At 46.7% G+C, this 13,247-nt stretch overlaps 1 protein-coding gene across 1 annotated transcript; it reads right to left on the minus strand.

Moving 5' to 3' along the window:
- Positions 1-2,609: 2,609 nt before the first annotated feature.
- Positions 2,610-12,572, minus strand: PCDH12 (protocadherin 12). Its single transcript, XM_075276487.1, has 4 exons — positions 9,475-12,572; positions 7,871-7,962; positions 7,303-7,457; positions 2,610-3,179 (listed from the first exon to the last, which is right to left on the minus strand). The coding sequence occupies exons 1-4, from the start codon at positions 12,382-12,384 to the stop codon at positions 2,812-2,814; spliced, it is 3,525 nt and encodes a 1,174-aa protein (XP_075132588.1). The 5' UTR covers positions 12,385-12,572; the 3' UTR covers positions 2,610-2,811.
- Between the last annotated feature and the right edge of the window lie 675 nt (positions 12,573-13,247).

Raw genomic sequence — 13,247 nt, forward strand, 5'->3', positions numbered from 1 at the left:
ACATAGTGAGATAGTCCACTCTTCATGACCATACTGTATAGTCAACGTCCTACATAGTGAGATAGTCCACTCTTCATGACCATACTGTATAGTCAACGTCCTACGTAGTGAGATAGTCCACTCTTAGTGACCATACTGTATAGTCAACATCCTACGTAGTGAGATAGTCCACTCTTATTGACCATACTGTATAGTCACCGTCCTACATAGTGAGATAGTCCACTCTTCATGACCATACTGTATAGTCACCGTCCTACGTAGTGAGATAGTCCACTCTTAGTGACCATACTGTATAGTCAACATCCTACGTAGTGAGATAGTCCACTCTTATTGACCATACTGTATAGTCAATGTCCTACATAGTGAGATAGTCCACTCTTCATGACCATACTGTATAGTCAACGTCCTACATAGTGAGATAGTCCACTCTTATTGACCATACTGTATAGTCACCGTCCTACGTAGTGAGATAGTCCACTCTTATTGACCATACTGTATAGTCACCGTCCTACATAGTGAGATAGTCCACTCTTAGTGACCATACTGTATAGTCACCGTCCTACATAGTGAGATAGTCCACTCTTAGTGACCATACTGTATAGTCAACGTCCTACATAGTGAGATAGTCCACTCTTAGTGACCATACTGTATAGTCAACATCCTACGTAGTGAGATAGTCCACTCTTATTGACCATACTGTATAGTCAACGTCCTACATAGTGAGATAGTCCACTCTTAGTGACCATACTGTATAGTCAACATCCTACGTAGTGAGATAGTCCACTCTTATTGACCATACTGTATAGTCAACGTCCTACATAGTGAGATAGTCCACTCTTAGTGACCATACTGTATAGTCAACATCCTACGTAGTGAGATAGTCCACTCTTAGTGACCATACTGTATAGTCAACATCCTACGTAGTGAGATAGTCCACTCTTATTGACCATACTGTATAGTCAACGTCCTACATAGTGAGATAGTCCACTCTTATTGACCATACTGTATAGTCACCGTCCTACGTAGTGAGATAGTCCACTCTTAGTGACCATACTGTATAGTCAACATCCTACGTAGTGAGATAGTCCACTCTTATTGACCATACTGTATAGTCAATGTCCTACATAGTGAGATAGTCCACTCTTATTGACCATACTGTATAGTCAACGTCCTACGTAGTGAGATAGTCCACTCTTAGTGACCATACTGTATAGTCAACATCCTACGTAGTGAGATAGTCCACTCTTATTGACCATACTGTATAGTCAATGTCCTACATAGTGAGATAGTCCACTCTTCATGACCATACTGTATAGTCAACGTCCTACATAGTGAGATAGTCCACTCTTATTGACCATACTGTATAGTCACCGTCCTACGTAGTGAGATAGTCCACTCTTATTGACCATACTGTATAGTCACCGTCCTACATAGTGAGATAGTCCACTCTTAGTGACCATACTGTATAGTCAACATCCTACGTAGTGAGATAGTCCACTCTTATTGACCATACTGTATAGTCAACGTCCTACATAGTGAGATAGTCCACTCTTAGTGACCATACTGTATAGTCAACATCCTACGTAGTGAGATAGTCCACTCTTATTGACCATACTGTATAGTCAACGTCCTACATAGTGAGATAGTCCACTCTTATTGACCATACTGTATAGTCACCGTCCTACGTAGTGAGATAGTCCACTCTTATTGACCATACTGTATAGTCAACGTCCTACATAGTGAGATAGTCCACTCTTATTGACCATACTGTATAGTCACCCTCTTACATAGTGAGATAGTCCACTCTTATTGACCATACTGTATAGTCACCGTCCTACATAGTGAGATAGTCCACTCTTCATGACCATACTGTATAGTCACCGTCCTACATAGTGAGATAGTCCACTCTTCATGACCATACTGTATAGTCACCGTCCTACATAGTGAGATAGTCCACTCTTATTGACCATACTGTATAGTCACCGTCCTACGTAGTGAGATAGTCCACTCTTAGTGACCATACTGTATAGTCAACGTCCTACATAGTGAGATAGTCCACTCTTATTGACCATACTGTATAGTCAATGTCCTACATAGTGAGATAGTCCACTCTTATTGACCATACTGTATAGTCACCGTCCTACATAGTGAGATAGTCCACTCTTATTGACCATACTGTATAGTCACCGTCCTACATAGTGAGATAGTCCACTCTTCATGACCATACTGTATAGTCGACGTCCTACAAAGTGAGATAGTCCACTCTTATTGACCATACTGTATAGTCAACGTCCTACATAGTGAGATAGTCCACTCTTATTGACCATACTGTATAGTCACCGTCCTACGTAGTGAGATAGTCCACTCTTCATGACCATACTGTATAGTCGACGTCCTACAAAGTGAGATAGTCCACTCTTCATGACCATACTGTATAGTCGACGTCCTACAAAGTGAGATAGTCCACTCTTATTGACCATACTGTATAGTCAACGTCCTACATAGTGAGATAGTCCACTCTTAGTGACCATACTGTATAGTCACCGTCCTACATAGTGAGATAGTCCACTCTTCATGACCATACTGTATAGTCACCATCCTACATAGTGAGATAGTCCACTCTTCATGACCATACTGTATAGTCACCGTCCTACATAGTGAGATAGTCCACTCTTATTGACCATACTGTATAGTCACCAATGATCCATATTTGTGAGTTGTCGCCATGTTCATGAGTTGTCCCATTCAGTCAATATGGATTCAGTACTTGCCCAGTCCTCCTTGTTGTCCTTCTGGTTTACCACCTTCTTGCTAATACTTGGGACTATCACTTTTATTACTGTCCATCCCCATACTCTTGCTGCAGGCCGACAGCCTCATGAGGACCTCATTCGTTGCGTTCCCGTGAGATTCGGCTTTCTGTGTCAAGAGCATCTCAAAGAGAGAACTCATCTCGGAAAGGAAGGTGCTGGCCAGTCGGTTCTCTTGAGAGCCGTCAGAAGCTTTGCCGAAGGTCAGGAAGGTTCTCAGATCTTCTTTGTCTGCTGCGGTGATTGTAGGCTCCGGAGTGATTGGGGCATTTGGGGTAAAAATATTCTCCTTATAGTTGTTGGCAAGAGGCAAGGAAAGACGGGCAAACCACCCTGGATCCAGATCACTCAGCCGATTGCTTTCTGTACCTGACATAAAGACATAAGGGGTTAATAATGGACTCATTGGTGGTCTAGGGTGATGAGGATGTTGGGTCATTATACCTTATTGTATCGTATACTTGGGGTAAATGTAAGAATCTGTTCAAGTGTAGGACAAGAAGAGGGTTCATGTCGGAGTTCCTGGTGGGTTAGGGTAGTGAAGTAGTAAATGTAGGATCATTGATGGTCTAGGGCAGTGTAGGGGTTAATGTCAGAATACATGGTGGTTAATGTAATGTTCTGGGTGGTCCTGGACAATGTAGGGGTTAATGTAAGTAGCTCTGAAGACATTGAAGGGCTAATATGAGATTCCCTTGTGTTCTGGGTGGTCCTGGACAATGTAGGGACAATATAAGGGACCCCTAGTGGTCTAGGACGGTGTAGGGTTTATGGCTGCATAACTGGGGTTCAACATTGCTCTTGTTGTATCTTCTAATTTCCTCCCTGCGTTGGTCGTAGAGAAAGAGTCACAGGTCATAATGATTAGGCAGAGTAATATAAGAGCACTCTGCCTGATCCTTAAAGGGAAAGTCAGTATGGGGTTGGATACAATGATGAAGATAAAGGACACTGTCACGGAGCAAAGGTATACGTCTTCCTCCGGATGGTCTTTTGAATCAACACGGACGCAAGAGGTCGGGAGACAACAGCAATTTATTGTAATCCACAAAGTTAGTAGCCAGCGGCGGTCACATCAACCGTAATAACAATAAGTCCACAGAAGTCACAATCCAATGATAACTTTGGTTCCTTGGTCCTGTAACTATATCCTGGCTCTCTGCAGAGCTGTGCACAGGCCGGCTAACACATACTAACTGCTAGCTACATCTATATACTAAGACTGTTACACCTATATCTGTGGGTGGGAAGGGCTGAGTCACAGATCCTTCCCCCCTCACCTATACCAAGGAGAGCAGACTCCCTGTCTACTATGGACAATGCACCGTCCAACATCTTCTTGGAGACACTGATCAGATTATCTCCACCCATTGTCCTCACTGGTCCTCACTAGTTAGAGGGATTTGCATACAATGTGCTAACACACTAGACCCCAATCAGCCAACTACACATTGATGTATATAACAGGTTAGAGAATACATTCCACATGAAATATATATTCCACATTGCCTATAGTATAGACTCTAACCATCCCGTGACAACCCCTCCCCCTCTCAAAACATGTGCATGACACAATTGGCCTACACAGGTAAATTGGGGAATGCACATCAGTCTCTATAGCTCATATGTCCTCCTGCCGGGATAACCCATCTGCGTTCTGGTGTTGGTTCCCTCGGCGGTACTGAATGGTAAAGTTGTAGGGTTGAAGGGCTGGCATCTGTCAGAAAATCCGGTGGATCCATGTTGGCTTCTCTCTGAGCTTGGCTTCGGGTCACTGCTCCCACAAAGTGGCACTGTAGATTTCCAACATCGTTGCCTAACAGAACATCGGCCGGCAGCCCGCTCATCACACCAATTGTGCATCGTTTTGGTCCATAACCATAGTCGAGTTCCACGGTAGCTTTAGGAATACGTTTCCGAGTACCTCCTGCCAACTTGATAGAAATGCCAGGGCCCTCCTCTAGGGCCTCGGGTCGCACAACTCGGGGGTCCGCTACCGTTAGGAAAGCTCCCGAGTCCCGGAATCCAACAACTGTTCGGCCATCCAGTAGGACCTCCTGCAAGTGCTTCCTCTGAAGGTTTGCGGGATGTGTGGCGGAAGGCTGAATCCCATAGACCCCTGGAGGTGGAACAGATGGGTCATTCATGGAGTCATCTGGAAATGGGGCCAAACTTTCTGTCCTAGGGGTGGTTCCCAGGTAGTGAATAGGCCGGGATGCCACGGTGGCCCGTGCCCCCATGTTAGCAGGGCAACTAGCTTGCAAATGTCCAGGCCGCCCGCACCCAAAACATCTGCGCTCTAGCATTCTTCCAGTGGGTCGTTGTCTAGGGACAGGGTTGTTCATAGCTGGAGGCCGATGGGCTGGGGCAGGGGTAGAGGGGGAATTGTAATCCTGAGGCCGGACACGAAAGGTGGGTGGCTGGCTGAAGGGTGTCTGGCGGACTGTGGTAGTTTTCCGCTCCTCTGCAAACAACCTCTTCCACTGCGGCTTGATGGTCAGGCCCTCATCTGCAAGGGAAGCAGCTTGCTCCACTGTGGCTGGGTTCCGTTCCAGCACCCACTCACGGATCTCAGCGGGGCACTGGGAAAAGAACTGTTCCTTAAGTATGACTTGGAGGATCTTATCGACTGTGTCAGCCTCCTCTCCTTCTAGCCAGCGCTTGCATGCTTGCTTCAACTTGTGGGCGAACATGTGGAAGGAGCTTCCCCCATTGTAAGACAAAGAGCGGAACTGAACTCGGTAGGTCTCTGGAGTGACTGCATAATACTTCTGCACCGCTCTTTTAATGGCCTCATAGTCCCGCTGATCACTAGGGTCCATGGCTCTGAGAGCTTCCGCAGCCCCATCTCGTAGGTGTCCCACCAGATACCGGACCCAATCCTTCTCTGGGACTTCCATCAGGCGGCACTGGTGTTCGAAGTCCTGAAAATATCCATCAACATCCCCAGCCGCTTCCTCAAAGGTCTTGAAGTGTTTATGGGAGACATATGGTGGTTCTCTCACTGTTGGGCTGGGGGTCGACGTTTGATTATAATTCCGCGTAGTTATCTCAGCCATTCGCATTTCATGCGCCATTCTTTCCTTTTCATGCGCCATTCTCTGTTCCTCCTTCTCCGTTTCCTGAGCCCTCTGTAATGCTCTACTCCTTTGCTCTGCAGTTGCTCCTAGCCCCAGCACTGCCAATTCCTCCTCATACAAAACAACCCATCTGCTCTTTTGGGTCTGTACCTGCCACTCCCGTATCTCTACTGTCTCCTGGGGGCAGCCCTCCTCATGGTCGCTTTGCAGGGTCATCTCCTCCAGTGCCTCGATCAGTTGCTCTTTCGTTCTTCCCTGGTAACTCAGGTTTAGTTCCCGGGCCCTTACTTGTAGACTTGCCATAGTCCAGTTCCTGTATTCTGAGGTTGTGGCTCCATTAATCGCTGGGCTGCTGTAGTCCATCTCGCTGTCCGCTGTTGATCCCACCGCTGCCACCAGTTGTCACGGAGCAAAGGTATACGTCTTCCTCCGGATGGTCTTTTGAATCAACACGGACGCAAGAGGTCGGGAGACAACAGCAATTTATTGTAATCCACAAAGTTAGTAGCCAGCGGCGGTCACATCAACCGTAATAACAATAAGTCCACAGAAGTCACAATCCAATGATAACTTTGGTTCCTTGGTCCTGTAACTATATCCTGGCTCTCTGCAGAGCTGTGCACAGGCCGGCTAACACATACTAACTGCTAGCTACATCTATATACTAAGACTGTTACACCTATATCTGTGGGTGGGAAGGGCTGAGTCACAGATCCTTCCCCCCTCACCTATACCAAGGAGAGCAGACTCCCTGTCTACTATGGACAATGCACCGTCCAACATCTTCTTGGAGACACTGATCAGATTATCTCCACCCATTGTCCTCACTGGTCCTCACTAGTTAGAGGGATTTGCATACAATGTGCTAACACACTAGACCCCAATCAGCCAACTACACATTGATGTATATAACAGGTTAGAGAATACATTCCACATGAAATATATATTACACATTGCCTATAGTATAGACTCTAACCATCCCGTGACAGACACCATTGGCAATTGCAAACAGGGGAGGGGAGGTCCATGAGGGGAGACTGTGGACCCTGTTTGCAATTGCCAATGGTGTCCTTTATCTTCATCATTGTATCCAACCCAATCCCTATCCACCATGCCAAATTCAGAGGGACAGTCCTGCATTTTGGGTGCTGTCCCGCTGCCCCAGGAGATCTGGACATAGGCAGGCAGATGTGCAAGAGGCCACATTATACTGTGCAGAGGCCACAAGGGGGACGTTATACAAGATGGGGACCACATGGGTATGTCTCATCACATATAAATCTGCGGTGGCACGCTGAAAGTTGGGATGTATACAACCCTACGGCACCGTGAGATATGAGATATATGTGGTATATACCGTACTATGGGACACACAGGGAACGTACAATAGTGACAATAAAGCTGCAACTCACCTATACATGGACCGAAGAGAGCCTCCAGATTGTTCTCCACCATCTGATGGGTAGGAGAAAGATCTCCGCCGGGTTCAGAGTCTAGGTCGCCGGCCTCGCTCTCTCCATGGCCGCTGTCTTTTGTGCTCTGCCAGTCAACTTCTTGTCCTGCAGATCTGAACGACAAAACATTGAGTCGCCATCAGTCCCCGAAATTCATTTATACATCTATACATTTTGCTCCCAATTAGACTCCCAATAGCCCTTGTGCCCCATTGATTCTACACCAGGTCGACGTCTTCTGCATTCAATATCCAATCCCCCAAGAATTGCCCCATCCGCACCCCTAAGGAACCTTCCTCTGCTGCCAGTTCTTACAATCTGAAGTTGCTGCTTTTACTTTGTATGGAGTGTCAGGTCTACGATAAATGTTCCCCGTTCGCAGCGCCTTCCAAGGCGCCTTCAAATATTTCTACAGCCTGACGTGTCTGCGGCTATTATCTGAAGACAGGAATGGCCGCGTCTGTCACTATCTGCTAATTGGGAACAAGTCGCTTCGTCCCGGCGGCCGCTCATTGTGCCGTGTTACCTGCCACTTTTAGCCGAGTACTTGTTCCCTCTGTGAAGCGTCTTGGGGTGAACTTGTCCTTGGTGGAGAAGCGACAGGAGCTGAGAAATTTGCTGTAAAGATAAAGCAGAATGGAAAGCGTTTAGTGACAGCGGACATATTGCTCGCGGCCATCTGTCGTCCTGTCAGTACATTTGGCTCCGGACACGGTGACGGAACACGTAACGCTGCGGAGGGCACTTGTCTGACGGGTCCATCGGGGTCTAGGAAATGACTAGTCCTATTTTCTAAAACCTCTATAGATAACACCACTGAGCCGCCATTGCATCCAGTAGATGATGTCACAGATTATCTACTCCTCTTCCCATTCAAATGGATGGGACTGAGCTGCAATACCAAGTGCAACCACTAGACTTGTCGGTGATGTGCTTGGTAAGCAATGAAGAGGCCACAGCACGTTGGGACACTTTGGTCTCTTCCATCTGGTCCCCACCAATCCTACTTTGACGACTTACGAGAGGTTCCCACCTGCGTTCGGGTTTCCTTTCACTGGGTCCACTTGACCCTGGCCATGCGTACCGGCCTTTAACCCCTTGTTTCATTACTTTGCTTTGATTTGACACGTGGATGATATTTGTAGGATTTCCAATCCGAATGCAAATTTTGACAAAATTTTCATCGTAATATAAAATCACGTCTGGTTACTTCTGAAACAGCGACTACGGAGGGTATACCCGACGCAGTCTATGGACTGGAGTCTCGCTGTTGCAGGAAGAAGGCAGCCATGTTTTTATGTCACCCCTGATTATGTCAGAATTGTCGCCCCCTCGATGACGTCACAGGCCGTGCCATCCCTTATCACTACACAACAGATGGACTTTTGGTAAAATGATGATCTTGAGGTTTCGCCCTAAAACTCCGTCATATAACATAGAAAGAGTCGCCCTCAGAAAGCACCGGCGCGTTTCACAATAGTCGCCCACAGTTACGTCACTTTTGGTTATCGCGTTTCCTTCCTCGGTTATTTTTGGGTAAGGCTTTGTCATACGGGACTGCGAAAGTGAAATAGTAAGTGATATAGCGAAAATGTGAAATGGAACCTTAAAGGGGTTTCCACTCTCCCTATTGACAACACATGCACACTCAGCTGAACCAAGTGTGCATGTGGATTGTATGACGGGGCAGGAATAGCTGTTGGTCAAGTCAGTGTCCCCAATGGACCTGTCCACCACATAGACCATTAGTATCTGATCTCTGCGGTCTGACATCCGGACCCTGCACTGATCAGCTGTCATGCCTCCAGGTGGATGGGGAGCAACTTCAGCCCCGTCTACTGTATAGCGGGGGTTCTATGGAATTAAGAACAGACTGGGGGGACCTGGAGGCTGCCAGAACAGCTGATCTGCGCAGGGTCCGGGTGTCAGACCTTCACAGATAGTTGGGGTCACAAAAACACTTTCTCAATAAGACCTCCATTGTAGGCCATGTGGACAGTCTAGAGAGGTCCTCACTCTATTACCCAGTGGGGGGCGCCGTTGAGTCATACCCAACCCATCACTGGTAGACAAGACATGATGGGGAAATAAGCCATATAACCTAAAGACATTATCACAATAAGGACTTACCTGCACATGGGGGGACTGCATGGTGAGCTCCACCGCTTCCTTCTCCGCCAGGGCCACCATAGACAAGCGCACCAGACTTCTGATGATCTGCTCCTTAGAAGATTGCTCCACGTTCTTCTGACGTCTCAGAGTTGGAGATGTGGCCGGAGAAAACTCCCCTCCATTGAATATTATGGGTTCAGAGGAGACCATGTCATCGCTTGCTCTTATTTTGGGACTTCCTGGGTTTTTTAGTATCTTATTGCTGGCGGGGAGGGTGCCGTACGTGTCTTGGAGGTTTTCTCTGGAGCAGCTTCTCTGTCTTTGGTACTGTAATGTCCGGCACACGGAAGGGGGCAAAGAGAAGGACTGCTCTAAGTCAGTGGTGTCCTCTATGAGAGTGTCTTGGGTGTGTTGGTGTCTTAATGTACGGTAAAGAGTGGGTGTTAGATGAAACGGAGTATGGAGGGCCTCATCTTCTGCAACGTTGTCCCCTTCATCGGAGGCCGGAAATGGCTTGGCCTCTTCTATTGGAGTGACCGGTTGTTGTGTTTGGCGACCTCTGAGGACAGGAACCACATGGATATCTGTCTTTTGGATTTGCCTTTGGGGTCTCTTCGGTTGCTTTCTATAAGCCGATTCTTCTTCCCTACAGTTGTAAGCTCTGTTGTCCTTCCTATCTACTCGACAGAAGGACATGACAAGGGCTAAAATGAGAAGACACACGGCCAGAAGGACAGCCAGGCAAATAACAATCACCATGGATAGGCTGAGCTTTCCATTGGATTCACTAGCCGAATTTTTAAGATGGTCCAAGTGGCTACTGAACATAACATGAAGAAGAGCTTTTGCCTCCCGATGGGGGGTCCCACAATCCGTAACGGTGACTCCCAAGTCCAATGTATGTCCAATAAGGTGGCTAGCATTGCTTGAATTTAGGTATATATGTCCTAGATGGGCTTCCATAACAAACAAGCCTTGATGGTCGCCGTCCAGGTGGTAGATGAGTCTGGCGTTCTCCTCTGAGTCTGCATCAGTGGCCACCACTTGGTATAGCGGGTGCGTGTTGAGTTTTGCAGTCTCTGATAACAGCTCATCCGAGGTAAATCCAAACGCTTCGGAGTTGGCAACTTCCATGGCCGAAAGAAAATACCCCGTCTCGGCATTGACCAGGACGGTGATGCTGGCCTGACCTCGCCGAAGCTTGGGTTGCACGATGATGGGACTATTATCATTTTTATCCTTTACAAATACTTTGACTGAGGCATTGCTGCTGAGCCTCGGGTGACCATTGTCTTCTGCTCTGACCAAGAACTGAATTTCCTGAATTTCTTCATAGTCTATGGACTTGAGTAGGGCAATCTCCCCCGTCCTGGAGTGTATAGAAACTAACGTAGATATTGGTATTCCATCAATGACGGAGTCGATAAGACTATAGGTGACCGCGGCATTATCTCCTAGATCAATATCATGAGCGGTCAAGGTAAGGAGAGGTTGGAGAGGACCACTGTTCTCTTCTAGGAAGACATCATAGCTTGGTCTCTCAAACATAGGAGGGTTATCATTTGCATCACTAACACGGATCTTTAAGGATTTGGTAGCAGAAAATGAAGGCTCACCTTGGTCTTTGGCTTGGATGGTCAACTCGTACTCATCCCACTTCTCTCTGTCCAGGACCGCGTTGGTTATTAAGATATAACTATTGCCATTGGATTTCTGAAGACTAAAATGTTCATGGTCTTGTACTAAATGGCAGTAGACCAGTCCATTCTCTCCCGAATCTGGGTCATTGAGCATGATCAGGGCTACAAAACTGCCTAGAGGAACGGCCTCCGACACCACAATCTCGGAAGAATCTTTGGAAGCCCAAGTGACCCTGATATCCGGAGCATTATCATTGATGTCTACAACCTTGATGACTACTTTGCAATGGGTAGGGATAGGGTTAGGTCCTAAATCCTTGGCCTGGACGTCTAATTCATAAGAACGTCTTTCTTCATGGTCAAGTGGCTTTGTCAGAACGATTCCACCAGATTTGGGGTCAATGGTGAACATATTGAGGACATGGTGAGAATTGTGTTTACTAAAGGAGAACTCGATCTCACCATTTTGGCCTTGGTCTGGGTCGGTGGCAGTAAGATTTATAAGCACTGTCCCTGGGGATGTGTCTTCTGAAACTTCTAGAATGACAGAACTTTCTCCAAAAGTTGGGCTGTTGTCGTTAGAATCCAAGACATTAATCCTGACTTGGACAGTCCCAGATTTTTGTGGGTGTCCTCCATCCAATGCAGTTAGGACTAGGTGGAAAGACGACTGCTGTTCTCTATCCAGTTCCTTGACCACTACCAATTCTGGGTGCTTATTACCATCAGAACCAGAAGTCATATTTAAAGTGAAGTGGTCATTGGGTGACAGGGTGTATAGCTTCACTGCGTTGGTGCCACTATCGGGGTCCCAAGCTCTATCCAGAGGAATCCTTGTGCGCAGAGAAGCGCTCTCTGAAATCTCCAGATCCAGTTCCGGTTTGGGGAATTTTGGTTCATTGTCATTGATATCCAAAACCTCAATTTCCACATGGACTAAGGACAAGACCTTGGTGGCCAGTACGTTAAAAGATAAGATGCAATGTCCGTGAATATGACAAAGTTCTTCTCTATCCAGACGTCCCGTGGTGGTTAATGATCCACTTTTCAAGCCCACTTGTACCGGGAATGAGTTTGTCTCCTGCATGATCTGGTATTCCTCATCCACGTCTTTTATCCAGCCAGGTATATCCGATATGTGTCCAATCACTGTGCCAATGGCGACTTCTTCCTTCACACGAAACCTCACCATCAATGAAGAGGAGTTCTTGCAATGAGCTTTGTGGTAGGAACAAATAATAATAAGAAGAATAAGGATGAGGCTGAAGACCTTGAGAATCCCTTCCATGGTTGTCCACCGCAGGTCAACAGATACAAAAGGCTTCAAGATAGTCGTGAGGTTCAGCAGGAGGACCTCAAGGTCTTCTTTGTCTTCTTACATTGGACTAGGTGTGAAGTCTCCGGCATTTACACAACTTCACTGTGGTCAGACTGAAGGTTGTGCATGATGTAGAGAAGGAGAGGAAAGCGAATGAACTTGGGGAGGGGAAACCTGACAAAAAGTTATGACTTACATGTTTTCCCAGGGAACGCAGCCGTCCTCCTACAGGAAAAGTGATGAGGAAGGAACTATAAGTCGGCTAATGGACAATAGCGCGTTAACCCCTCGTTCTCTGGAGTTAACCACAAAACAATTCGTTTCCTGGTGCCAAGATAGATAATGGTTGTGTTCAGGAATAATCCCGATTCTCAGGGTCCGGGGACATGAACCATATTGGGGATGATGTAGTGATAGTGATAAGGATGGTGGGAGTCTCATCAGATAAGACTCTCCACAGACACAGAGAAAACAGAAGACAGATAAGAAGATGGAAGATAGAAGAAAGCTCATCCCGGGAGCCTTGGCAGAGAAGTCAGTGACTGCTGAGAAGGAATTCATGGGCAACAGAGATCAAAAATTAAGAACTGTACAATTACAGTGTTGGCCAAAAGTATTGGCACCCCTGCAATTCTGTCAGATAATACTCCGTTTCTCCCAGATAATGATTGCAGTCACAAATTCTTTGGTATTATCTTCATTTAATTTGTCTTCAATGGAAAACCCCAAAAAGAATTGTCAAAAGCCAAATTGGATATAATTCCACAGCAAACATAAAAAGGGGGTGGACAAAAGTATTGGCACTGTTCGAAAAATCATGTGATGCTTCTCTA

Source organism: Leptodactylus fuscus, chromosome 5 (assembly GCF_031893055.1).
Source record: "Leptodactylus fuscus isolate aLepFus1 chromosome 5, aLepFus1.hap2, whole genome shotgun sequence".
Lineage (NCBI taxonomy): Eukaryota > Metazoa > Chordata > Amphibia > Anura > Leptodactylidae > Leptodactylus > Leptodactylus fuscus.